The following is a 26464-nucleotide window of genomic DNA, read 5'->3' as shown; positions in this document are numbered from 1 at the left end:
AGCGCTTATAAATACAACATCACTAAAACTTGGTTAATATTCAAGTCCAAAAATAAAAAATAAAAATATTTACTGGGTTATATGGGCGCAATACAGGACCTCCCGGGGGCTCCGGTGTTTGCTTTTATTTATGAGTTTGAGTGCTTAAAAAAAGAAATTGTCAATTGACAATAAATCGTCATGTCTTTTGGAATGATTGTGAGATAAGCCAAATTCCCCAAAAAGTGCAGTTCCCCTTTACGACTAAATTACAATTAGAATTATAATAATTAAAATGAAATATTAATTTCGTAGAGAAATATCTTCTGCAACTATAACACTGTGGGGAGGTGGGGCCGGCAGACCGACAGAGAGGCGTGCCCCGCCAGAGCCCACTCCAAGATGGCGGCGAGGAGGCGTGGAAGACGAGCGAGCGGCAAGGCGAGGCGCGTCGGGAGCGACGCCGCAATCAGTATAAGGTGCGTGGAGCGCGCAGCTGTAGACAATTTAATCATCCTCTCGCACCGTATAAGAGGGCGACAGACGTGAACGTCGGGGAGAGAGACGGAGTGAGGAGAAGGAGCCCGAGAGAAGCAGATGCCGAGCGAGAGCGCAAGAGAGCCCAAGGGAGACGACGACGTGCTGCTGGAAAGCAGACTGAGGAGCGAGCAGAGCGAGGCAGAGCTGAAAAGCGACTCGCAAAAGACTTAATATTATTTGCAACAATAAAGAAGTCTAAACCTGCCCGCAGCTATGTCTTTCCTGGATGGTCTCGAGAACCTACCCGACAGCGGGAGACTGTCACAAACACATTATTTGGTTATGTTCATAATGTTACAGTGACTCACTGATAGTTACTGTATTAGTCGAATAAATATTCATATTGCAGTGGTAGGACACATATTATCCTACAAATGTAGGCTTTAGTCTTCATTTATTCCTGAGATATCCATCCATCCATCTTCAACCGCTTATCCGGAATCGGGTCGCGGGGGCAACAGCTCCAGCAGAGACCCCCGGACTTCCCTCTCCAGAGCAACATTAGCAACTTCCTCCTGGGGAATCCCGAAGCGTTCCCAGGCCAGAGAGGAGATATAATCCCCCCATCTGGTCCTTGGCCTGACACGGGGTCTCCTCCCAGTGGGACGTGCAACGAGGACCTCCCTAGGGAGACGCTCGTGAGGCATCCGCACGAGATGCCCGAACCACCTAAGCTGGCTCCTTTCCAAGCGAAGAAGCAGCGGCTCTACTCCGAGTCTCTCTCGGGAGACTGAACTTCTCACCCCATCTCTAAGGTTAAAGTTTGGAATTGGAAAATCAATTTACCTACTCTGTTCTGTTAGTATCATAGTTTTATTGATCACATTCCATTGACTTGGAATGATGTTTGCTTGTAAAAAACAAAAACAAAGCTTTGATGTAGTCAGCTGCTTTTGTAACTTGCTTACCTTACTACATTGTTCTGATGTGTAGCTTCAGTGAAGTGAAGCGACAATAATTTAGAAACACTTATAACTTAGAGTTTTACAAGTAGCTTGCCCAACACTGTATATTCATTATGCTAAGAAGCAACGTGGCGTAGTGGTTAGCATGTAGACCGCACAGTCAGGAGATCCGGGTTCAAATCTCAGATCTAATATCCAGGTTTTTTCCGGGTACTCCTCCCACATTCCTAAAACATGCATGCTTAGTTGTTTGTCTATATGTACCCTGCGATTGGTTGGCCTGTGGTCTAGGGTGTACCCCACTCCTTGCCTGAAGTAAGCTGTGCTAGGCTCCAGCTTACCCTTGACATGGTACAGAATTCCAGAATTCAAATATACTGTCAACTTTAAGTCGAAATTGTGAAAATTCAGTGAACTTCAGAAACTTCAATTCCAATTAATTAACCAATAAAGGGGTCATGACCCCTGGAGGTTGTGAGCAGCAGGAGAAGTTTTCTTTATTTTGTCTCCACTCGAATATTCATGTTGAAATGAGACACAAGCCTGCAGTTAGGCGGCAGCAGTGCTCAATCTAATCAAAAGGCTCTCTCTGTTCTACTTAGTAGACGTATAAGTACACAGGACAGTACACTTGTGGACAGAGCTGACGGAGGCTAAGAGATGGGAGACAGGAATGAGAAGAAAAAAGGAGTCATCAGCGACGTGTGTATATAGAAAGTAACTCACATAGTGTGTTGTATGGATAAATTAAAAATATTATCAAGCTCTCAATAGTAATTAAATTAAGGGGGGTCGCGCTAAAGTACTTGAGAAGCACTTTGATTGATTGATTGATTGAAACTTTTATTAGTAGGTTGCACAGTGAAGTACATATTCCGTACAATTGACCACTAAATGGTAACACCCGACACAAGGTATGCCGTGAATATATGTAAATTAACAATTAGACACATTCATTTTTGCTTTTTAGGATTATTTCATCACATTAGAAACAAAAAGCAAAATGAAAGGAAAGATGCATAATGAATGTTTTGTATGTTATCTAAACAATTTGTCTCTTGACAAATGAGACAAATTACCACTATTAAAACTCTTTGGTTTTCCTCAGTTTTTCTTTTGATGACACCAGTGAAGATCTAAACTACGGGCATGTTAAATTATGCATTACTTGTAACTAGAGGTGTCCAGATCCGATACTGATATCGGATATTTGAGTATCTAATAATAGAAAAGCGCGATATAAAATCGAATCCATTATTATTATTATTATTATATTACTCAGCTATCAGTAAAGAAAACAGTATTGAATTATATTGGAATGCGCGTCTAAAATCTTAGATATTAGCACTCCAAGATCTGTAATCCATTCCAGTATGCACAGCCCATGTGATCACAACATCTGCAGAGAAGCATTGTCAATTCAGTGTATTCTGCTCACAGATGTGGCGAGCAAGTGCGGCTAATGTGTGTGCAAAGCCACTCACATAGGTTTCTAAAAAAAATTAAGTACATTTCTTTCCAGTTCGATGTAAACCTCTGGAAAATGTGAACTTTGCGTGATTGGTCGGCTTTTTTGAATACAGAATTGTCAGTACGGTTCTAGTTTATCCTCCCTGCAAAATTTTTTTTTTTTAATTCAACGCCTTTTCCTCCACTTTCAGAGCAACATAAACAACAAGAAAAAGCAAGTTCAATTGCGTGTGGCTGTTGAAAAGCCCAAACTGTACTGAAATGCTAACAGTTAGCATGCTAGCCAGATAGTGTCAAGTAACAAAATGTTACAGTAGATATTAGAGATGTCCAATAATATCGGACTACCGATATTATCGGCCGATAACTGCTTTAAAATGTAATATCGTAAATTATCGGTATCGGTTTCTAAATTATCGATATCTGTTTCAAAAAGTAAAATTTATGACTTTTTAAAATGCTGCTGTGTACACGGACGTAGGGAGAAGTACAGAGCGCCAATAAAGGCACTGCCTTTGCGTGCCGGCCCAGTCACATAATATCTATGGATTTTCACACACACAAGTGAATGCAATGCATACTTGGTAATATACAGGTCACACTGAGGGCGGCCGTATAAACAACTTTAACACTGTTAAAAATATGCGCCACACTGTGAACCCACACCAAACAAGAATGACAAACACATTTCGGGAGAACATCGGCACCGTAACACAACATAAACACAACAGAACAAATACCCAGAACCCCTTGCAGCACTAACTCTTCCGGGACGCTACAATATACACCCCCCGCTACCCCTTACTCCCCCCCGCCCCCAACCCCGCCCACCTCAACCTCCTCATGCTCTCTCAGGAAGAGCATGTCCCAAATTCCAAGCTGCTGTTTTGAGGCATGTTAAAAAAAACAATGCACTTTGTGACTTCAATAATAAATATGGTAGTGCCATGTTGGCATTTTTTTCCATAACTTGAGTTGATTTATTTTGGAAAACCTTGTTACATTATTTAATGCATCCAGCGAGGCATCACAACAAAATTAGGCATAATAATGTGTTAATTCCACGACTGTATATATCGGTATCGGTTGATATCGGAATCAGTAATTAAGAGTTGGACAATATTGGATATCGGCAAAAAAGCCATTATCGGACATCTCTAGTAGATATATATATATATATATATATATATATATATATATATATATATATATATATATATATATATATATATATATATATATATATATATATCTGTCAATTGAGCAAAAAAAGTTAGCATGCTAACATACTAATAGTTAACATACTAATTGTTACCCCGCCTAAAATAAAGTATTTGATTCTGAGGTGTATACCTGCAAAAATAGCTAAATAAAAGCTAGCATCCTAACATGCTTGTCACAGATCGATTTACTGAGCTAACAATCCATTTGCGCTTGTGCCACATTTGCAACATGCAAACATAACAACTTTCTGCCGTGCTACTCCAGTTTTACGACTTTCAGTCGTAAAAAAAATAATACAAAAACAAGAGAGTATGTGCATTCAAAGTATTTGGATAGAAAAACTTATTTTTGAAAAAAGGATCTTTCAAATTTTTTGCATGAAAATGTTAACATGTTAACGTTAATAGTAGTAGCATTCGCCGAATGTTGGCTATGGCATATGGCTCTGCCTTGGCCTGGAGGTGTAGCTTCAACCAGTTCGCTGGGGCAGGAAGCGTCCCTCACTGCTCCATCTACAGAAACCTTGTTACAGCGTTTACGTCCTCTGTAGATACTCAAGTTTGGGCCTCTCAGCGCTGTTCGGCGCAGACTGAACCTCACAAAATTATTCGATTTCTACCAAGTCTTTTGGCCTTTTTGAGGTGTAAAAAGTCACAAATGAGATCTGTTTATTAGTGAAGATCCCCATTTTCTGTGCTCTTAAAAATTACAAAACAACAAATGCCACAGCTTTTGCCCATAGTCCACGGACAATTGACTGTGAGCAAACGCTAACGAATCATATTGGACTCTTAAGGTCCTATGTGGAAGATAGCTCCAGTGCATATGTTAGAAAAATATCTATGGACCTAAACTTACCTTCTCCCCTGCTTGTCCTTTAAAGCCCTGGGGTCAATCACAGCAGACACATGCAAGAATGTGTAAAGAGAGACACAGAAGAAAGAGAGAGTAACCAGTGTTAGAGACACGGAGAGGGCTTGGGGCATGCAGAAAACTTGCCAAGTCAAGGTTAAAAACACTCCTGGCTACTACTTGTATATCCAGTCTGCTCTTGGTAGCTTCAAATTTAATCTGTAAATATTTGTGCTCAAGAAGATGCAATGTGTCAGAAATTTGGCGACAGGTATTTTGTGGAAGTACTGAGTACATACAATTATGCGATTTAAGATAAGGAGGTACAGATCCATCCCTCACAATAAGTAAAATATGGTATTGACCTTGTAGGGTTACAAGGTACTTAGCCTAAGCCTAACACGTTTTTTAAATGTCTACGAGGTACCCAAGGATAAATGAAATCGCCCAAATGGTCAGAAATGCACCCAAAAGGTCTGCGCCCTGGCCCCATTCCCATGTTCTTTTGGTACATTTCATACATTTCAGGGGCCGTACTTATCAAGCTTCTTAGAGTGCCATTTTACACTTAAGTCCTGAAAATTTGCGAAATTTAGTCCTACTCTCAAACTTAAGAATAAAAGCTTTTTATCAACATTCTTAAGTCTAAGAATCACTCCTACTCTCCACGATATTTAGGAGACCTTCAGAGGTGTCTTAAGTGGTTAGGAGTTGCCAGCAGGGGATGGCACTGAGGCGAGAGACGTGCGCGAACGTTCATCTTTGTTTGATGACGAGCAGCTGATCAAACGGTATCGTTTAGACAGAGCAGGTATTATTTTTGTCACAGATTTAATAATTTTCCATTCCTTGTTGATTTCTGCATGTGGCTGCAGTGGACTAGTATATATAGAGCCACCCACACCAGTTTCAAATTAGTTGCCTAATTAATGAATTGGAAAGAAAATGTTATGAGTGTAGCGTATGTGTGTGGCACACACATACGTTACAGCATGTGAGGTGAGTGACGTCAGTGAGTGTGTGGGCGAGAGAGAGAGGGAGCGGTATTGTGAGTGCGAACGGGGACTTGTTTGTTTTGTGTTGGATTGGCTGTGTGCAAGCAATCAACAAAGCAAGATTTGCAACTAATCGCCGGACTCATCATTCACTCTAAAGTCGTCCGCTGTGGAGACCCACTGTCGGGTAAAGTGAAGGGTGTTGCCCCGAGCAAACATCCTGGAGAAGTGTCTCCCCTGCCTCTTTGTTACGGCCTGGGAGCAGGAAGCAGGAAAGGTGCAACAAAAAGGAAACATTTATTTTTGATTCATTGCCAATATTGTTTGTTTGTTTTGTATTATTTTGTAGTTTATTGTCAAAATATACACTCCCATTGTCCACTGAAATATTTCTAAGATATTTCTTTATTCTTAGACAAGGGATTCCCTTCCGTGATTGGTCATTTCTATGGACACAGAAATGACGTCACCTAAAATTCCGTTTACGGCACATAGTAATGTCGTAATTCAGCTCTGAGTGTGACACTTAAGATTCAGTCCTACACTTCGCTGAAAGTGTGAGTAAGACGCTTGATAACTAACTTTTAAGTGCAGCTTTCAGCGAATAATTTATTTACTCTTAAGTCAACTCTTAGCAGACTTCTTAGGAGTAATTCTAAGAAGCTTGATAAGTACGGCCCCAGATCTTTTAGAGCACCAGGACTTTTAGGGTAAGTCCATTTTGTCCTGTACTTGGGGGCCGCGGTACTATTTGGGGTGCCATGGCCCCAATGTTTTTGGGGACACGTCGGGTCATAAAAAGTGCTCCAAAAAGACCCAGGCCCCAACCCATCCGAGAAACTTCTTTCTCTTTACTCTGCCAAAGGTGTAGATGTAAAGTATGTTCCAAAGCGGAACTACAAAAAGGGGAAGCTGTTTATGTTGATGCCCCTCGGACTGGGTGAATGATTTGACCAAACCGAAACGGGGCTATTGACATAAACAGGGACACTTCAAGAGGTTGCACTGTAATAATACAACACACAACACCCTCTAATACCGAACAACTTTAAGAGATGAAGTCCCTCAGCTCTTTGTGAGAGGAGGATGCTTGATGCTCAGCTCTATACTTGCACTTAAGATAAATTGGACATTTATATACAAAATGTACACACATTTTAAATAAACAGTGACTGTTTGCAGTATTAATTGCATTGAGCTATTTCAATTATTATTATAATTTTTTTTATTAGGGGTGTGCCGATTGACATAGATATCGAATATCAGTTCAATATCAACAAAAATCTGATTATATCAGACTGTGTCTAAAATCTCTGATATTAGCACTCCATTATGGGCAGTCCATTACAGACTCCCAAACTGGTTTCCAGCAGCGCCCGGATGACAAAAGCATCTGCCAAGTGTCATCAATGCAATGTAGTTTTCTTACAGACGTCAATACAAAAATGTGCAAAAATGCTACGATAAGTTTCTAGTCCTCGCCTCTATGGCAGCAAATAAAGTGAATTTCTTCCAAGTATCCCTACAGGATGAGAAAAAGCGACACCCCAACCCGAACTAGAGAAAACAGGTGACAAAATGCTATGTTAATCACTAAGTTAGCTTTAATGTAAGATAGCGGAACTTCAGTTGGAGAAGTGCTTAGTTAACTTTAACAGACGTGTAGCCCCTGAGCAATCGTGTTTTGGTCCGTTTGCTTGTGTCACAGTCCACATTCATCTTTTTCCAGTTTTCCCGAATGTGCGCATTATTTCAAGCTGTTGTCATTATTTCTAATGTGTAAGGTGGCAGTCATTAAATATTTGTGATAGTGGCAATAATCAAATTATGTGAATTTGTACGCACACACAAAGAGGAAGCATAGTGCTTACTTTTGGATGACTTCTGGTCGCTCTATTTACTTCCACTTAGAAAAATGGCTGTTATAGTTGAAAACCTGCGAGGTGTGATCGCATTACATTCATTCTATGACTCGACTACTTGTTTATGACCACCCAGGTTTGTACAATATTTGACACAACTCTCCCTAAACCAGGGGTCGGCAACCCGCGGCTCCGGAGCCGCATGCGGCTCTTTGACCACTCTGATGCGGCTCAGCTGCATACTTGCCGACCCTTCCGATTTTCCCAGGGGACTTACGGATCTCAGTGCCTCTCTTAGAAATCTCCCGGGGCAAATATTCTCCAATTTTCACCCTAACAACTAAATACGGGCGTGCCGTGTTGGCACGGCTTTTATTATCCTCTATAACCTTAACTAACAGCATGTCAGCCTGGCCACAAGTTGTATGTAGCTTTAATTTGCAAGGCATACTAGGTCAACAGCCACACAACTTACACTGACGGTGGACATCAACCCCCCTCCCAACCCCCCTCCGTGCGTCGGTTAAGGTGGGCGGGGTTTGGTGGTAGCGGGGGTGTATAGTGTAGACCGGGAGAGTTAGGGCTGCATGGGATTCTGGGTATTCGTTCTGTTGTGTTTATGTTGTGTTACGGTGCGGATGTTCTCCAGAAATGTGTTTTGTCATTCTTTTTTGGTGTGGGTTCACAGTGTGGCGCATATTTGTAACGTAACAGTGTTAAAGTTGTTTTATACCACCACCGTCAGTGTAATCTGTGTGGCTGTTGAACAAGTATGCCTTGCTGTCACTTACGTGTGCAAGCAAGTTTTGCATTCAACATGTGGCTGAGCAGGTACGCTGTTCGAACAGGCTGCAGAGGGCGCATAAGGCAGTGCCATCACGCCCTAAATTTCGGGTGTCTCCCGGAAATATTGGGAGGGTTGGCAAATATGACGCTGTCAAGCGCCATTCATTTTAGACTCGCGGGCCGCACTTACATTTAATTGTCAGATTAAGGTGCGGGCGCGTGTCTGAGACCCCTGGTTTAAACATAGCACAAAGCAAAAATAAAGCTTTGTATGCAGTGTTATTTCATTTTAAATTTCAAAATAGTTTTGTGGCTCCCATTGTTTTCTTTAATTTGTGAAATTCGTCAAAATGGCTCTTTGAGTGATAAAGGTTGCCGACCCCTGCCCTAAACCAAAGGTGTTCTTTTTTGACTGATCTACCATAAAGGGGTATTATGAACTTTTCCACTGCTTATAACATTGCTCATAATTGGTTAAACTGTCAGGTGTAAATGTTTTTAAACAATGTACAAAAATATGTTGTGGAAATGTTCTACTTGAATTAATGGCATTAACATAAAATTACTGGGATTTGTGGTGCACTGACTACATGACTGTTCTCGTGGAAGATACACAGATGTCTAATACAGGCGGTCCTTGTGTTACAACGTTTGTTGCGCTTCTGATGCACTCCCATAAGCAAAGAAGAGGAATTTAGCAAGTACCTTAATTTTCGGAAGTTAAGTCACCCCTTTTTTTCTTTTCTTTTTTCCATACTTTGAACCCTGCGGCTTAAAAGACTGTACGGCTAAAACAAACAAACAAGCAAATACACTGAGAATGTGTTTCATTGTTTGTGTTATGGCGCCATCTTTTGGACGAGTTTGCTCACTGCAGGTGCTGCAGTGTCCTTCCATTTAGTGCTTTCAAACCGGACACTCTTCTAGCCATCCATAGTGTTTTTATTCATATGGATTCTTAATTCATCACACCAACCAAAATAATACAACTGGAAATGATGCAATATGTTACGACATACGTCAGCAGCCAAATTAGCAGTCTTTGTAAACAAGGATAAAAGTACGGAATTGTTGGTCATGTGTTCTGTAGAGAGTGAGTGACTTAGGTTTGTGACTGGACTTACAACGCCGCCGAAGGAATGGAACTAATGCGTAGAGTGAGGACCTCCTGTATTGCAGTTGGCGGTGCGAACTAAAAGCCCCATATATGATCATACTGTACTCAAAAGCAGAGCCTTGTTTAATTTGTATTAACTTTAATCTCTCAACAAGTTGATGTCTGGTGCTTTATAAAACATTCATTGTTGGTTACAACAATACAAAGACAATACCATGATATATGTGATGCCCAAAAAGAAATAACTCACCATTCGTCCTGGAATCCCCATACTTCCTTTGTCACCCTGACCAATGTAAATTAGAAAGGAATAGGGTTTAATGTTAGAGTAACACAAATGTTGACTTGCTAAACGATAACTTAACATTTGGACGAGCCAACTCCTTGTTATCTTAAAGCCATTGCAGAGCTCTTGTGTATGCCAGACTTCCATTACTAACATTAGTAATATGATATCAGTGCTTTGTCACCAGATTTTTAGAGTTTGCACAAGTCCCAATGTCATGAAATCATTTTAAGGACAGTTAAAAATACTTTGCTGTTAGCATGGGTCGATCATGCTGGCAGTGAAAAAGCTGTAGCACAAACACTGTGAAGGAGGCTACATTATTAGACAAGCATAGCCATTCCAATTCAGTTTGGTTATATGATTATTATTTTAGACATATTATATCGGAACCTGTTTGCATTTTAGTCAAGTCATTTACTCAAGGTAAACATGGTAGGCTTATAGGCTACTAGGAGCTAGCAGCAACACACCAGCTAAGCACAAAATAACACACAAGCTACACATTCTGTATATATTGCAGTCTAAAACAGCACATTTGTCAATATAAAACAGTATCCAATAATTGAAGTTTCACATTACTTTGCACATATAAAGTCTCCAAGGCAGAGCCGTATTAGCAAACCTATACCCAACACAGCCAAGAAGGAATACCCTGGTCTGAAATTGACACCACTGGACTTAAATTTATGGACAGACCAGATACATTCTGGACACAAGTTTGATTGTTATACGAGACAAAGATTGAGCTATTAGTCAACAAACACATAACGTGCGTTTGGAGGAGACAAGCATGGTTGGATCCTACCTCCAAATTCAATCAAGTCGGCCAAAATGAACGTTTTACATGGAGAGAGATTTTTTAAGATACCACTGGTGTGGATGTTAATTGTTTTTCAAATGTGCAGAACATTGGCCACCATTGTTACAAGAGACAATAAAAACAATAAAGCAGGCTGACATTATGCTGCTAGAATGGCTCTCACAAACCCCAGACTTCAATCCTTTTGAACTCCACTGATTCTGCCAAGGAGAGTAGTCAAACAAGCTGCCAGAATCATACAACAGGCTTGTTGATGGAGTGCATGTACTGTGGTACTTTGGTACTTTGGGATACAAGCTGTCTCTCAGCTAATTGCTATGCTTTAAGTTGTGGAAAAAAAAAAAAAAAAATCGGGTTACAATCCTTCCTACCACCAGTTGGCGTAGCAAATGTGACAGTGAACCCCTTAAGATCCGACCAAAACATCCTCTCTTACTTGCTAGCAGTAGCTTATAACTAGTATCAACGTAACTTTGTTTTTTAAAGTATGGGTGGAAGAGAGTGAGTGACAGACAGTGCTGAGAAGAACAAATGGATGATACTCATTAAATTAAAGAAATAAATCAAAAATATGACAGAACATGGAGCTAACTAACTCAGCACTGTGAGTCTGCATCAAACTAAAGCATAGTGAGTTGATGATATAAAATAATATCATAACATTAATCCATGAAAATATGGAGAAGCTGATAATGGTGTGTTTGACATAGAAGCAGCTGAAAGGCCATACCATAAAATTCCACCCTCCAATGATGTGCATTAGTATTGTAGTACATTAGTTGTTAAAATTACTAGTTGTTTGTACTACAATATATTGTATTGTGTTTCAAACAATATTAATTGTCTCAAAGATTGTTTTTATTTTTAATAGGTATGACATGTGCTAAAATTATGCTACTTTGGGGGGGGCAACCACCAATTAAATTGATTTTACTTAATTTCAATGGGTGACACCGTTTTGCAATACAAGCTAGAGATGCGCGGTTTGCGGACACAACCACGTAGTTTGCGGATAATCCGCGGGTCGGGCAGATGCATGACGAAAAAAAGAGATTTTAAATAGATTCGGGCGGGTGGCGGTTTAACCAATTCGGAAATATATATACATAGTTAAATGTTGTTACCCACATACGAAAAACGAGCAGCACTCTTTGAAACAGGCAATTATTCATCAGGCACTGCTGCAGCTGTCACGCCAAATTTCTTCCCCCTACAAAAACCTTCCCCGCCCCCCCATTTACTTCCGTGGTCATGTTTCCTCTTACGTCATTGACAGCGATCGATAGCACTTCGGCTTTGACTGCCCGTCGCTGGAAGGATACTTCGTCTTTGACAGCTGCTGGAATCTGAAGAAATCGATTATTGTTTTTTTTTGTACAGGCGCGAAACAGGACAGTCGCGTGCAGGTTAAGGACCTCCGGCAACTTTGTGATTTTATTGGATGCAGCCCCGGAAGTAAATGGAAGAGGGAAGGTTTTTGTAGGGGGAAGAAATTTGGCGTGACACAGCACACCACAACACAACACAACAGCAGAAGAAGAAAAAAATAAAAAGATATCAAAGCCGGCAGCAAACGTGGTACGTGACAAACTAAAAAAGGGAATACTAAAGACCAGGGGGAAAAAATAACAATAATAGTCAACACTTTCTTAATGGAAATGACAATAATATTATAATAATGATAAATAATATTATCACGCATTAATATCTCTTAGCCTCTAATGCGTGGCCAAGAGATATTAATGCGTGGCACGCATTGAATGTCGTTATATATATTAGATATATAACAACGGGTGGGTGGCGGGTGGCGGGCGGTTGTGGTTTTGATAAAATGTTAGTTCGGGTGGATGGCGGGTGGATGACGACTTTTGTGATGCGGTTGCGGATTAAATAATTGCCTATCCGCGCATCTCTAATACAAGCTTTTCAATGTTCGAGTTGGAGTGCTTCACATAATCAACTAAACTCATAACCCAATGTACAACTTAATATATTTAAGCTGTATTATTTTTACCATGTGTAAAAAATAAATAAATAAATAAATAAATAAATTCATACTTGTGAACCACAATTAATGTTTTTAAAATGCCACCTTGGAAAAAAGACGGTTCAATTTAATCTTAATGATACAGTAGAGAATGTATGGAAACTTCTGGTATGGTCAAATATTTAATTTCATGTTTCTCTCTATTCTGTACAAATCCGATTTGGAATATGACAATTTTGGAGTTTAATGTTGATTTTTACACACACTTCTAGATATTTAAAACACATTTACGTATTTATGATCGTTGGAGTATTTTTAGTTGATCTGTTTATTTATATAGTATAAGTTGGTAATTATTACTAATTACTAGTTGGAGCAAAAATCACATGAATTATATGACACCTTATTGGTTCACCTATGTGCTTGTTCATGAGGACGCAAACCGTGGGATCCAACTTTGTAAGTTGGTAAGTCTGCAAACAAATGTGAGATCACATGCAGCCCAGGTGCCCAAAATTGGCCTTGTCTGAGTTTAGGTAAATCGGTACCTGATAGTACAGATCAATTTTGGTCATTGCCTATTAAGGTACCAAATTTGGTACTCATCCCTATTAGTTTGCCTTTCAGGTAGCAGGCAATTTCAATTAGATAGACAGATAGATAGATAGATAGATAGATAGATAGATAGATAGATAGATAGATAGATAGATAGATAGATAGATAGATAGATAGATAGATAGATAGATAGATAGATAGATAGATAGATAGATAGATAGATAGATAGATAGTACTTTATTGATTCCTTCAGGAGAGTTCCCTCAGGAAAATTTAAATTCCAGCAGCAGTTTACAAAATTGTAAAAAAAAAAGTAAATAATGGGGGTATAAATGGAGACAAAATAGAAAAATATTAAAATAGAATAAAAATAAAAAGCAACGATGAGAATAAAAATATAACAGTAAAATAAGAATATAACAAGAGAAACTAGGCAGTAGTGACCATGTTATGAAAAAGTATTTCACTGTTATTGTTTTGCATCCCCTGTCATCAATTAAGGATGTTTTCAAATTATTCTCATCTAACAGAGTTTCTGTGCTAAATTGGTTGAACGGTTTGTAAAAAAATTCAAATTGCTCGTCCAAGTTCCCATCAATACTTGATGCCCAACACTACACATAGCTAATTATTTTTGATACTGTTCAGTAGAGAGCAAAAGAGGAGATCAGCACTGAACTAATGGCTAACTACTAAGGCATGCAAAGACACACAAAGACAAATGTTAAAAAAAAGACAAGTTACCGGAAAGCCTGCTCGTCCAGGTGGACCCTGAAAAAGGAGTGAGAGAAATGATGGAACAAAAAGAACGAGGATATCACTGACATAAAATAAACATTGTTAAGGATGTTTTGTTGAATTGAAGCATATAAGAAATATGAAATATTTGTATTCAGTGATTTTCTCCAATCGTTATTTAATTAAGGCCAACATATTTTACATTATAATATATCGAAGGGTTGTCCTGATTTTCACTTCCTATACGATACCGATAATGGAGCCTTGAGTATTGGCTGATACAAATATTAATGCGAAACTATATCAGTACAAATAGTACAAACATTAGTCACACAGAGACCAATGGTAGGTATGAAAAACAATAACCTATTTATTATTAACCATTTGGAATGAGCTTATGCTGTCTTTGAGTTGAAGTGGAGTTCATTCATTCACAAAGTGAAACTCATGACGCAGTAAGTTAAATGATGCAGACACATTTGTTACTGAACACTTTTTAATACGCTTGGAGACTTTGTATGTGTAATATCCATTAGTGTATATTGACAAATGTTCTTTTTAGACTAATATTGGGGGACGGCGTGGCGAAGTTGGTAGAGTGGCCGTGCCAGCAATCGGAGGGTTGCTGGTTACTGGGGTTCAATCCCCACCTTCTACCATCCTAGTCACGTTCGTTGTGTCCTTGGGCAAGACACTTCACCCTTGCTCCTGATGGGTGCTGGTTAGCGCCTTGCATGGCAGCTCCCGCCATCAGTGTGTGAATGTGTGTGTGAATGGGTGAATGTGGAAATACTGTCAAAGCGCTTTCAGTACCTTAAAGGTAGAAAAGCGCTGTACAAGTATAACCCATTTATCATTATTTATTTATATTGTTTAAATTAAGAACACTTATTTTGTATGTCTAGCTTGTGTACTAGTGTGTGTTTAGCAGTTGTGTAGCTGCTAGCTCCTAGTAGCCTATAGCCTATGACTTGACTAACATGCAAGAAAAGACCAACCTTGTGTGCTTTTTATTTAGATGTTAACTGGCTGTCCAACTTTGCACAAGTAAGCACGCTGCAGGACTGCTTGCATTGGAGCTTGTGTATCTGACATTTTGGATGCATGCCAATATCCGATAATATTGGATTGGGACACCCTTAATATATCTATGATAGAAAATAATTGAGCCCCATTGCGCTAAAGTACCACGGCACAGTGGTTGGGAATCAGTGCTGCAGAAAGACAATAACATGCAACATCAACTTTCATGACAAAAACCTCATGCAAGAGCTGGTTGTGGATAAAAGCATGCACCATTTCACTTCATCACATCACGAGCCTTTAGCTCATCTCAGCCGGCTGACGCCAGTTTACTTGAGTATATTCTCAGCGTGGATACATGCCATGTCTGCACAGTGGCTCTCATTCAAAAACAATACACAAGAAGCTTGAAGATAATGGCTTTCAACGGCTTCCGCATTGTGGACAGCCAAGTGGCTTTTATTGTCTGAAAGCAAACGGAACAAAAATCAAACCTGTGTGAGCAGGTCTTAAAGGAAGGACAGACGGTAATTGGTGGTCAAAACAGGAACTCTTGACGATTGTCAAGAAACTACTAAAGTGCTCATGATTAGCTGAGAACAATGATACCTGCAAGCTATAACAACATGGCTGTGTCATATTAATTAAGGGCTTTCATTTTTTTACATTGGATTTTCTGGTCAACTTTGTATGAAGATGCAATGTTCTGATGTATTATTATAGATTACATTTTGAAATATCTCCATCAGCTAACAACGTCTAAATGCTTCCAAAACACACACTTGGTACAGGATAATTAATTAGCTCCTTAATGTACCACAGATAATCATAACAATAATTACATATTTTGTCATTAAAGAAGTTGATTTCTATGCATCATCACCGCCATGAACCTAAATACCATCCCAAATGACCACTGACTTAAATATGAATGCCTTGAATGCAGATGATGTGGTCCTGATGGCTTCATCTGGCCAGGATCTTCAGCTTTCACTGGATCGGTTCGCAGCTGAGTGTGAAGCGACTGGGATGAGAATCAGCACCTCCAAGTCCGAGTCCATGGTTCTTGCCCGGAAAAGGGTGGAGTGCCATCTCCGGGTTGGGGAGGAGATCTTGCCCCAAGTGGAGGAGTTCAAGTACCTCGGAGTCTTGTTCACGAGTGAGGGAAGAGTGGATCGTGAGATCGACAGGTGGATCGGTGCGGCGTCTTCAGTAATGCGGACGCTGTATCGGTCCGTTGTGGTGAAGAAGGAGCTGAGCCGCAAGGCAAAGCTCTCAATTTACCGGTCGATCTACGTTCCCATCCTCACCTATGGTCATGAGCTTTGGGTTATGACCGAAAGGACAAGATCACGGGTACAAGCGGCCAAAATGAGTTTCCTCCGCCGGGTGGCGGGTCTCTCCCTTAGAGATAGGGTGAGAAGCTCTGTCATCCGGGAGGAGCTCAAAGTAAAGCCACTGCTCCTCCACATCGAGAGGAGCCAGATGAGGTGGTTCGGGCATCTGGTCAGGATGCCACCCGAACGCCTCCCTAGGGAGGTGTTTAGGGCACGTCCGACCGGTAGGAGGCCACGGGGAAGACCCAGGACACTTTGGGAAGACTATGTCTCCCGGCTGGCCTGGGAACGCCTCGGGATCCCCCGGGAAGAGCTAGACGAAGTGGCTGGGGAGAGGGAAGTCTGGGCTTCCCTGCTTAGGCTGCTGCCCCCGCGTCCCGACCTCGGATAAGCGGAAGAAGATGGATGGATGGATGGATGGCCTTGAAAAATATTACATAACATCCATCCATCCATTTTCTACCGCTTGAACCGTTCGGGGTTGCGGGGGGTGCTGGAGCTATTACATAACACATTTTCCATATTTGTATCTAGTGGTACAAGACAATAAATGTGTTTGTAACAACATACACACACTAAACAAAATATATGATACTACAAGTTAGGGATCTAACAAATACATGTACAACCAAGATTCTGCAGGCTGTTTTTGTGATTATTTCAAATGCTTGAATTCGCTGCAGCTTCTTCAGAAAGTTGCGGCAAACATTTTGATATTTAAATGGTTTTTCAATAACAATAAATCCACTTTTGATTTTATGAATTTGTTATCAATCTTTTAGGTGTAACCTTTTAAAAAAGGACAGGATTTAAAAAATAATTGTAAAACAAACACTGTAATGATGTTTTACTATTTGTATGCCACACAGACTTAAAAGCAGATACAAGATGGCAGTAAAAGCCCATACTCAAAGCTCATTGTCAATTTATTATACTGTTTTGAATTCATTAATAACAAATAATAGTGACAATTAATTTTGATGATAGACAGAAACACCACCAAAGGCTAGGCTTCCTTTTTGTCCGCTGCCTGCTCTGTCGTCCACAAATTGCACTTTCCCCTGACGAGAGCGAGGCATTTAAAAGAAAAGAGAAGTGAAATGACTTACATAAATTGTTCTAGCTGTCATTTTAGCGACCTTACGGTAAGAGACTCGCTGACTTAAGCAGTATTTGCAGCGCTTTTGTTCTGGTGCTGCTTATTATTAGCAACATTTGCTGCGATTCTGTTCATAATTTAGCTTAGCTAGTTTATTTGAGTACCAAAACGGCTATGCTAGCTTGTGGCCAGCCTATCGACAAAAACAAGCTAGCCAATGCAGGATACTGTTGATCCTTTAATGCCAACTTTTAAAGCATTTAGTAAAACCAAGTGTATATCGTTTTTTTAGCTGAATGATGGGTACTGGCATGGTCCAGCTCACCCGGCAAGGTCTCCTCATTGATATCACAGCGCAGGTGGACTACCAGGGAGACGTGCAGGTTTTCCAGGCGCACCAGGTGAACCTCCACCGGTTACTTTAAGAACATCTTCCTCTCTCAAGACACTGCACTGGACAACATCCCCCTTTCCATCATGCAGCCTGGAGACATTTCCACGTTTTTGGAGTTTGTCTACACTCAGAGCAAGATCATGGACATAGAAGAGGCGGTGAGGTTTTTGGATTGCGAGGAACTCTTGAAGGTCTGCAGCGCTGCTATCAGCGCTCAGGTCCTACAAGAGCCAACCAATTATACGACAAACTTTGACCTGGAAGAGTCCGCTGCTGCCAAACCAAGCAGAAAGAAGAAAGGCAAGCTCAATCTAAAAACCTCTGAGCAGCTTTCAGCAACATCAAATCCCTCGGAGACAGAGGGCGAGGAGCAAACAGTAGAAGTCAAGAAATTGAAACTTAGGTTAGGCGGCCAAGAGGTCCTCCAGAGATGTGTAGAAATAAAACAAGACGCGGTGAAGGAAGCTGATGAAGTATCAGAAAACAAGGAGGATGTGGAGGAAGCAGGAGCTCAGACAGAATCTATAGAGTCACGGCCGCCGTCGCCTACTGTACACACCGTTGACATCAGACCAGATGATGATGTTTCACCGAGTTTGGATGATGGGGAGGAACCCTTGTTATCCACAGGGGAGGAGGACAAGGAGGAAGCCAATGTACGGTGCAAGAGGAAGGCCCGGTTCTTATGCAATAACTGCCAGCGGACCTTCTTGTACGTCAGCACCTACTACGGGATCAAAGCGGACCTGGTGTACTGCTGCAAGACGTTAATATACAATGTCAACATCCTCACCTTGCAAGTGTTTACATGCTGACTTGTCAGAGAACACAATTAAATGCATATAATTTAAAAGAACAGGGGAACTGTTGACTCCCTATTAGTTAGTACAGTAAAACAAAACTTGGGAAAAAAAAAAACATTACTACTGTTTGTTAAGAGTGTAGGCAGTGCTGTTAAGTTTCTCTGTCTAAATAAGTGGAGAATGCAGAAACTTCGAGGCATGATTCAGCTGACCTGATGATACACTAATTTGAGAAGATTTGTCGTATTATTCATAAGACTACTGTATCTTTCAATTTTGTAAATATTGACTACTTTGTGTGAAGTCCTACTGAATGTTAAATTAAGTTTAATAATCAGGCCATCAAGTTAAGATAATTGTTGTAATGGTTAAATAAATGTGGATGAAGGATACTTTTTTTAATTCATTTTACTTGTATTTTTTAGTTTCCCTCTTGAGAGATGACACCTTATTGTGGTTATCTTAGTCTTCAGGTGGGACACCCACGTTGTACAGGTGTGAATGTAGAGGTTGACTAAGTGCAATCCTCTTCTCCAGGTTGGAGTTGGACACATAGGTCCTGATTTACTTAAGGTTTGTGTGTACTAAAACACATGCAAACTTGATAGCGCATGAAAAGCTAATCTACCAAATGTGTGCAAAGTGGATTGTGTCTCTTCAGTGAGCAGGCATGCAATCCATTTTGTGTCACTGTCTTCATTAATATGCAAAATATATGCTGATCATCTAAACGTCCACAATACTGGGAGAAGAAAATGCAAATATAATTATTTATCACGCGCAATGTGATTTATCAACAGTCATCACCGTTTTACCAGCACTATTCTGCATTTTATTTAGTAACTGTGCAAACTAACAGTTCCACACACGGCTGCAGGATCAGTGCTCATGCTGCACAGACACACGATGGACAGACGACAATCCTCATTAAAACATTAAACATCAAAAATATTTCTTATATGAAAAAATACTTCTTGAAGTATGCATTTTTGCGTATTGAGCAGACTCAGTGCAACCTCTCTCCCATGCACCTTTAGCGGTTAAAAAAAAAGAAAAGAAAAAAGAAATGGTGTCAATATAGATGCACTGCACGACTGCTTCTAAAATGCCCATAAGAAGTGGTAGACGTCTCCTGCATGTTTGAAAACAGATAAAAACGCCACAGGTAGGAGCATGATAACATGAATGTGCAGTAAATGAGAGCATCTCCGAGGTGATGCCCCTTATTGCACATGCAAAATCCATATTTAAATAAGGCGCTCTCACTACTTTTCAATTGCACACGCAGTCTTAGTAAATCACACGCAACATGCCCACTAATATTACATGCTATTTTAGAGATTGCACTCACTGTTAAGCGCGTAGTGTTTGTGTCTTAGTGAGTCAGGCCCGTACTGTAGCTAACAACCAAATTCTATGAAGAAGGCAATGTAACTACTGTATTAGCACAGAAAAAAAGTGCTGGAACATGATGGAGCAGTTTGTGTACACATGATGCCCCCCTCATATTTTTGACTGCACCCTCATATAATCCTGCTTAAAACCAACCGTAAAACAAAACGGCCCTACCTGCACCTGTCCTTGATTGGCAATCTGGGCACATCTGTTGCGGATTGCTAATCAGCCGTCTTGCCCTTCAGATAGTGCTGGATTATTGCTTTGTATTTGTCTTGCTTTGCTGAAAATGCACAGCTTCCCCGGTGTTTTCTATGCACTTCCCTAGCACACTCCCAGGTAAGAATAAAGGACTCTCACCTCCACGACACCACCTGTCTCTGCATGTTGGGGTCACAACTATCGCTACAATGTGGAGCCGTAACAATTTAAAGACTTTAATCAAAACAATACGGCTCTTGAAAAGCCAAAACAATATTTCATGTTTTTTTATGCCAAAGTATGTGTCTGTATGTGACTGCAAGATAGCACACAATGACAACCAAGGATACGAATAGCCTGGGTTTTCAATCAATCATCAATCAATCAATCAGCTTTATTGTCCATTCTTACATGTACAAGACACATAAGAACTGAAATTACATTTTCGGCACAATCCCGCTAAGAGCAGACATACGTTACAGGGAGACAAGACGGGACCGCCAACGGATCAGCCTCACTTAGGCGCTCCTCAAAAAGGTGGGAAAAAGGTGACATTGGGGGGAGGGTGGAAGTAAAAAAAATATCAGTCTGAGGCTGGACCCTCAGGAATGGTCCAGACTGAGTCCGAGGAAAAAAACCTCACATAGCATGGCACACATAAACAAGGTACATTTAATCACAACAAACTCGCAACAAAGTCATCCAACAGGACCTTGGAGGCCAGCAGCTGCTGTTAAGCGCTGCTCAGCCCCCACAACCCCGGAGGAATAAAGCAGTGGTGAAGGCGTTGATTGGGGAAGGGTATGTGCGTGCATGTATGCCCAATTAACTTGGGTGAGATGTTGGATTGTCTTTATGGGCCGAGGCCGGCCCCAAGAGTTCAAGAGTTCAAGAGTCCGACCCAGGTGCTTTTGAAGAAAAGGGAAAGGTCAAAAGCGTCCATCTTTGAGGAGTCCTCGGGGGAGTGTTTTCAAACCGCCTGTTCCTCAAGGCCATTCGAGGGAGTCAAATCGTAGATTAAGATGTTGTTTTTTTCTTCGAGCAGTCAAAACAATGACATTCCTGCTCTATATGCTGGCTCTGACAATTCCAATTTATTCTTTCTGTAACATCATCAAGATCGAATCTACCTTGCGATTCAAATCAGCAATCGCTCCAGTCTGTGATCCCACAGCACGACCCATTCCTTCCATTGCGTTGAACAGCCTGTTGGCCCCTTGAGTGGCTGCCATCGTCTTCCGAATTTGACGATACACCAGAGCAATGCCCAGCCCAATCAGCAAATGCCCTGCGATCACAGCTCCAAATAGGTAGATGTCTTCCACGTCCTCGATGGAAAGGACTGAGAGGCACATGATTCTCCAAGTATTCCAGGAATCTCTCACGTACCCCGCAGCAATGGTTCCATCAGGGCAGCCAGGCTCCCCCGAGCCTCTTTTCCTTGTCGAAAAGACTGTGTCAATTGCGTCGAGAGTCCAGTTGATCAAATTCATTTTGATGTTTAGATTTGAGGACAGCTCAAGAAAAGAGGCTTCAAAATAGTTCAAACAAGACAAAAACAAAGAGAGCAAGCAGGGAGGGAAGGAGGGAGCGGAGAGAGATGCGACCGCCCTCACCAGTGGCAATTTTATCAAAACAGTTTTGTTGTTACATCTCTTATATATGTTTTTTTCCTTCTTTACTATGCATTTACGGCCGGTGCGACTTATACTCCGGAGCGATTTATAGTCCGAAAAATACGGTAATACGCTTTTTTATAAGTCTCTGGGCTTTGTCTTTTGAGTGCGATTGCAAAATAAATCACCATGGGGCAAAAAAAAGTTGCGAGTGTAAACTTGATAAAGAAAGTCAGAAACTTTCAGAGAAAACTACAAAGCAAAGTACGAATGTGGCGTCTGTGTGGCTCTCCCCTCCCCTCCTCTCTCTCCACTCAATGGCCAACAAGAGTTTTCAATAGGGGTGTCCTACTCCGATACTGATATTGGCTATTGTTCCAACATCAGCAAAAAAAATTGTATCACATTGCATCAGCTTGCATGTAAATATCCAATATAAACTCAGACACAAGCAGTCCTGCACTGCGTTTATTTTTGTATAGCAGCCAGTTAACGTCTCAGGCCTCGTTCACACTGCAGGTCAATTTTTATATATTTTTTTGACTATATGCAACCTGTATCTGATATACTGAGACCAACTAGAGTGGAAGACATGTTTACTTCTGTAAACACTGCAGTGCGTGCGACGTCCTGACGCCATGTCCGCATAAAGGTTAGAAAAATGTATATATATATATATATAAAATGTATATATATATATATATATATATATATATATATATAATGTATATATATATATATATATATATATATATATATATATATATATATATATATATATATATACATGTGTGTATGTATATATACATGTTTTTGGTCATGTGAATGGCCACATAAAATGATTGAATTTGACAAAGTAATTCAAATTGGACATACAACCTTGTAGTGTGAAAATGGCCTAAATGTCCTCCGATAAGCACCGAAAGTTGGTCTTTTCGTACATGGTAGACTATAGGCTACTAGGAGCTAGAAGCTACACAACACGAAGCACACACAACAGCATACAAGGTAGACATATGTAGTAAGTGTCCTTCATTGAACAATATTCCAGTCTAAAACAGCATATTTATCAATATAAACAAGTATCAAATAATTAAAGTTGCAATTTACTTTGCAACTAACGATTATTTTGATAGTCAATTAGTCAACGATTACCTTAACGATTAGTCGACTAATCAGATAATAAAGCGTACACATTAATGACTCTAATTTTCCATCGACTTCTACATGCAGCTTAAGTTATTTTAGGCATGTGCTTACAAACAATAAAGATGACTAATTAATTCATAAATATGTATTTATACTGTAATTGTGCTGCACATTTAGCTATTACAAAAATTAAAATGACTAACAAAATGTTGTCCAATTAAAATAAAGGAAAGGCAAAGTGCAAAAAAATCAATTAACCTTGTTTATGTATTTTAAAAAAACTGTTAAAATAGCAGCAATGAAAACAAACAACAAAACACAAAATCTAACATCCTCAAAAACATTTTGTGATGTTTAAAAAGCTGCACACGGGTGTATTGACTATTGATTAACTCTTGGCAGTTTTAGCACTCTAATAGACTCAATGTGTAGAATTATATCGTTGATTAATTATTAAAATGTTGGCTATTTAATAGGTTGTATGTTTAATCTTATGATACCTCCGCATTGGTGACTGTCTCTGTGTGTGTGTGTGTGTGTGTGCGTGCGTGCGTGCGTGCGTGTGTGTTTACGCGCACACGTGCGGTTCTTGTTTGTAAGAGTGACTTTTTGGACGACATTGTAAATACACTCAATGTGTAGAATTTTATATTTGATTAATTCCTAAAATATTGGCTATTTAATAGATTGTATGTTTAATCTCATGATACCTCCGCATTGGTGCCTGTCCGTCTCTGTGTGTGTGTGTGTGTGTGCGTGTGTGTTTGTGTGTATATGTGTGTGTGTGTGTGCACGCGGTGTTCACGTTTGTTAAAGTGCCTTTTTTTCGGCATTGCAAAATGACGCTGCTTGAAAACATACTTGAATTGATGTAGAGAAAGTTTAGCTGGCTGATTTTGGCTAAAAAGATACTTAAAGTACTTTTTCACATGACTTCGTCTCACTCTTGTTAGCTAACTAGCAAGGTAGAAGCTAACACTTTTGCAGAGCTTGAGACCGCATCCTCTTGCCAGACGTCCGGCATCAGGCCTTCGCTTTAAATGCTTCCATATCGCAGATGTACTGTCATGAAAACAAGGTCCGCTTTGCAAAATGAAAAAGGTATTCATGTTTTTAACAAGAACAGAAGGAAATATTGTCAAACTTTACATGTTAACACTGCCGTCGTTTTTGCGAGTTACCCACTTCCCCCTGGAAAAATACGAGTGATGACGTCACGACTTGTCGACAAATATAATTGTCTCCGACAAATTTTATAGTCAACAATGTCGACTAATTGTTGCAGCCCTATTACACGTACAAAGTCTCCAAGGCAGAAGTGTATTAGAAAATATTGAGTCACAAACATGTACGCATCGTTCAACTTACTACGTCCTGAGCTTAATTTAATGAATTATTGTAGCCACTAGATGTCATCAAAAACACAACTACGACTCCACTTCAACTAAAACACAGCATAAGTCTATTTTATACAGTTAATTATAAAGAGGTCAGTGTTATTCATACCTACCACTGTTCTCTGTGTGACTAATTTTACTTGATCAAACCCACACACACTACAAAATAATAAAAGTATGTATGCTACTTATGCTTAATTTTGGTATCGGCTTATACTCAAAGCTCCAATTTCTGTATTGTATCGGAAGTGAAAAAGTTGTATCGGGATAAACCTAGACAATTAAGGTAAATGTATGGAGACAAACCAAGGTAAATGTGTATTTCACATATTTTTCTGAATGTGAAATTATAATTATTCTTTATAAAATGTATTGTGTGTTCATATTTTAGGTGTTGAATGGTTTAATTGGATTTACATTATTTGTTATGGCATAAATAGCTTGCAATGCATTAGTATCGAAAACTGAGGTTCCACTGTTATTATTAGGTAATGGTTTTGAAAGCGGTAATGTTATGATTTTTTTCTACATTTAAAACACTTCCTTGTGGTCTACATAACATGTAATGGTGGTTCATTGGTGAAAAAATTGCATAGATTGTTTTACAGACTGTGAATGTGAGTGTGAATGTTGTCTGTCTATCTGTGTTGGCCCTGCGATGAGGTGCCGACTTGTCCAGGGTGTACCCCGCCTTCCACCCGATTGTAGCTGAGATAGGCTCCAGCACCCCCCGTGACCCCGAAAGCGATAAGCGGTAGAAAATGAATGGATGGATGGATGTTTTACAGACAGTCTTCAGCTGCTATCTGACCGTCTCTACAGGATGGGCCGTTTTGTGAGCGGTCTTATTTACGTGTGTACACTTTAACTGTGTCTCCTCCCTGTCAGCCATGTTGTAGTTTTTAGCGCTTGCATATCAGGTCTACTGACAAATGTAAATTCAAACTATATGCTAATTTGTATTACAAATGGCAACAACGAAGGATGCATGTGCATGTATGAGGCAGTCTGCCCCACGACGACAGGATAGAGAAAAAGAAGAAACTTATTGACTACCAAACTTAGGCATATATGGAGATATCAGCTGACATCATCAATAGGACAAACGTCACAGATTGAGCCAGTTCCAAAAGGCTTGTTTGGAAGTTAGTATGAAGGAAGGCAAGATTGTTTTATAATTATATACGCCATGCCTCCATGGTTTGATTTAAAATTTCCGAGACTTATGCAGATACCAAATACACAAAAACAGGTACCAATAGGTTAGAAAAGTTGGTTTTACATAAGGTACCCTGTAATACTTTTGCAAAACTATGATTTATTTGTACTTTTCCATAGAAAATGTGGTATGAATTCTAAACTAACAGCCTCAGGTTATTTAACTGCATAGCAAAGCTACATTGTATTCGTTTAGTATGTCAGTTAGTAAACAAAAGGTGAATAATAACTAAGAGACCCATGCTGCTTCTAATTTTTCAGTATGCAAAAGTTTGGACCCCCAACCCAGTATTTACTGCATGTAGCTAGCAACTAGCGTGAGGATCTCGAGATGAACAATGTTTTTAGTAAATCTGCCTCTTATGGAGTGTGAAGGTGCGTTGCCAGATGCTGAGTGTGAGTTTGCTGCAGATAGGTGACTACTTGCATTCCAGGGGCCGACTACTATGTGCAAAGATCACCTGCTGCCAGAAGGAACCCTTCACTTGAATTAGACCTTAACCATAAAACATGTGGCTTCTATTTGACAGAGTACTGCTGTCTGGATGTAAGAGGTTAGGGGGGATTTAGGGTATATATATGGGACGGCGTGGCGCTGTTGGGAGAGTGGCTGTGCCAGCAACCTGAGGGTTCCTGGTTCAATCCCCACCTTCTACCATCCTAGTCACGTCCGTTGTGTCCTTGAGCTAGACACTTCACTCTTGCTCCTGATG

At 40.2% G+C, this 26464-nt stretch overlaps 1 protein-coding gene across 1 annotated transcript in view; it reads right to left on the bottom strand.

The window, feature by feature from the left end:
- col13a1 (collagen, type XIII, alpha 1) overlaps window positions 1-14146 on the bottom strand; it is a 125789-nt gene extending 111643 nt beyond the window's left edge. Inside the window, exons 1-3 of the mRNA XM_062058944.1 lie at window positions 14126-14146; window positions 9981-10016; window positions 4977-5003 (exon numbers count right to left, since the gene is read on the bottom strand). Of these exons, the coding sequence (XP_061914928.1) occupies window positions 4977-5003; window positions 9981-10001 (48 nt within the window). The 5' untranslated portion in view covers window positions 10002-10016; window positions 14126-14146. The remainder of the gene's footprint in view (window positions 1-4976; window positions 5004-9980; window positions 10017-14125) is intronic.
- Between the last annotated feature and the right edge of the window lie 12318 nt (window positions 14147-26464).

Source organism: Entelurus aequoreus, linkage group LG09 (assembly GCF_033978785.1).
Source record: "Entelurus aequoreus isolate RoL-2023_Sb linkage group LG09, RoL_Eaeq_v1.1, whole genome shotgun sequence".
Classification (NCBI taxonomy): domain Eukaryota; kingdom Metazoa; phylum Chordata; class Actinopteri; order Syngnathiformes; family Syngnathidae; genus Entelurus; species Entelurus aequoreus.
Note: the sequence above shows the minus strand (reverse complement) of the source record. Positions and strands in the feature narration are given on the sequence as shown.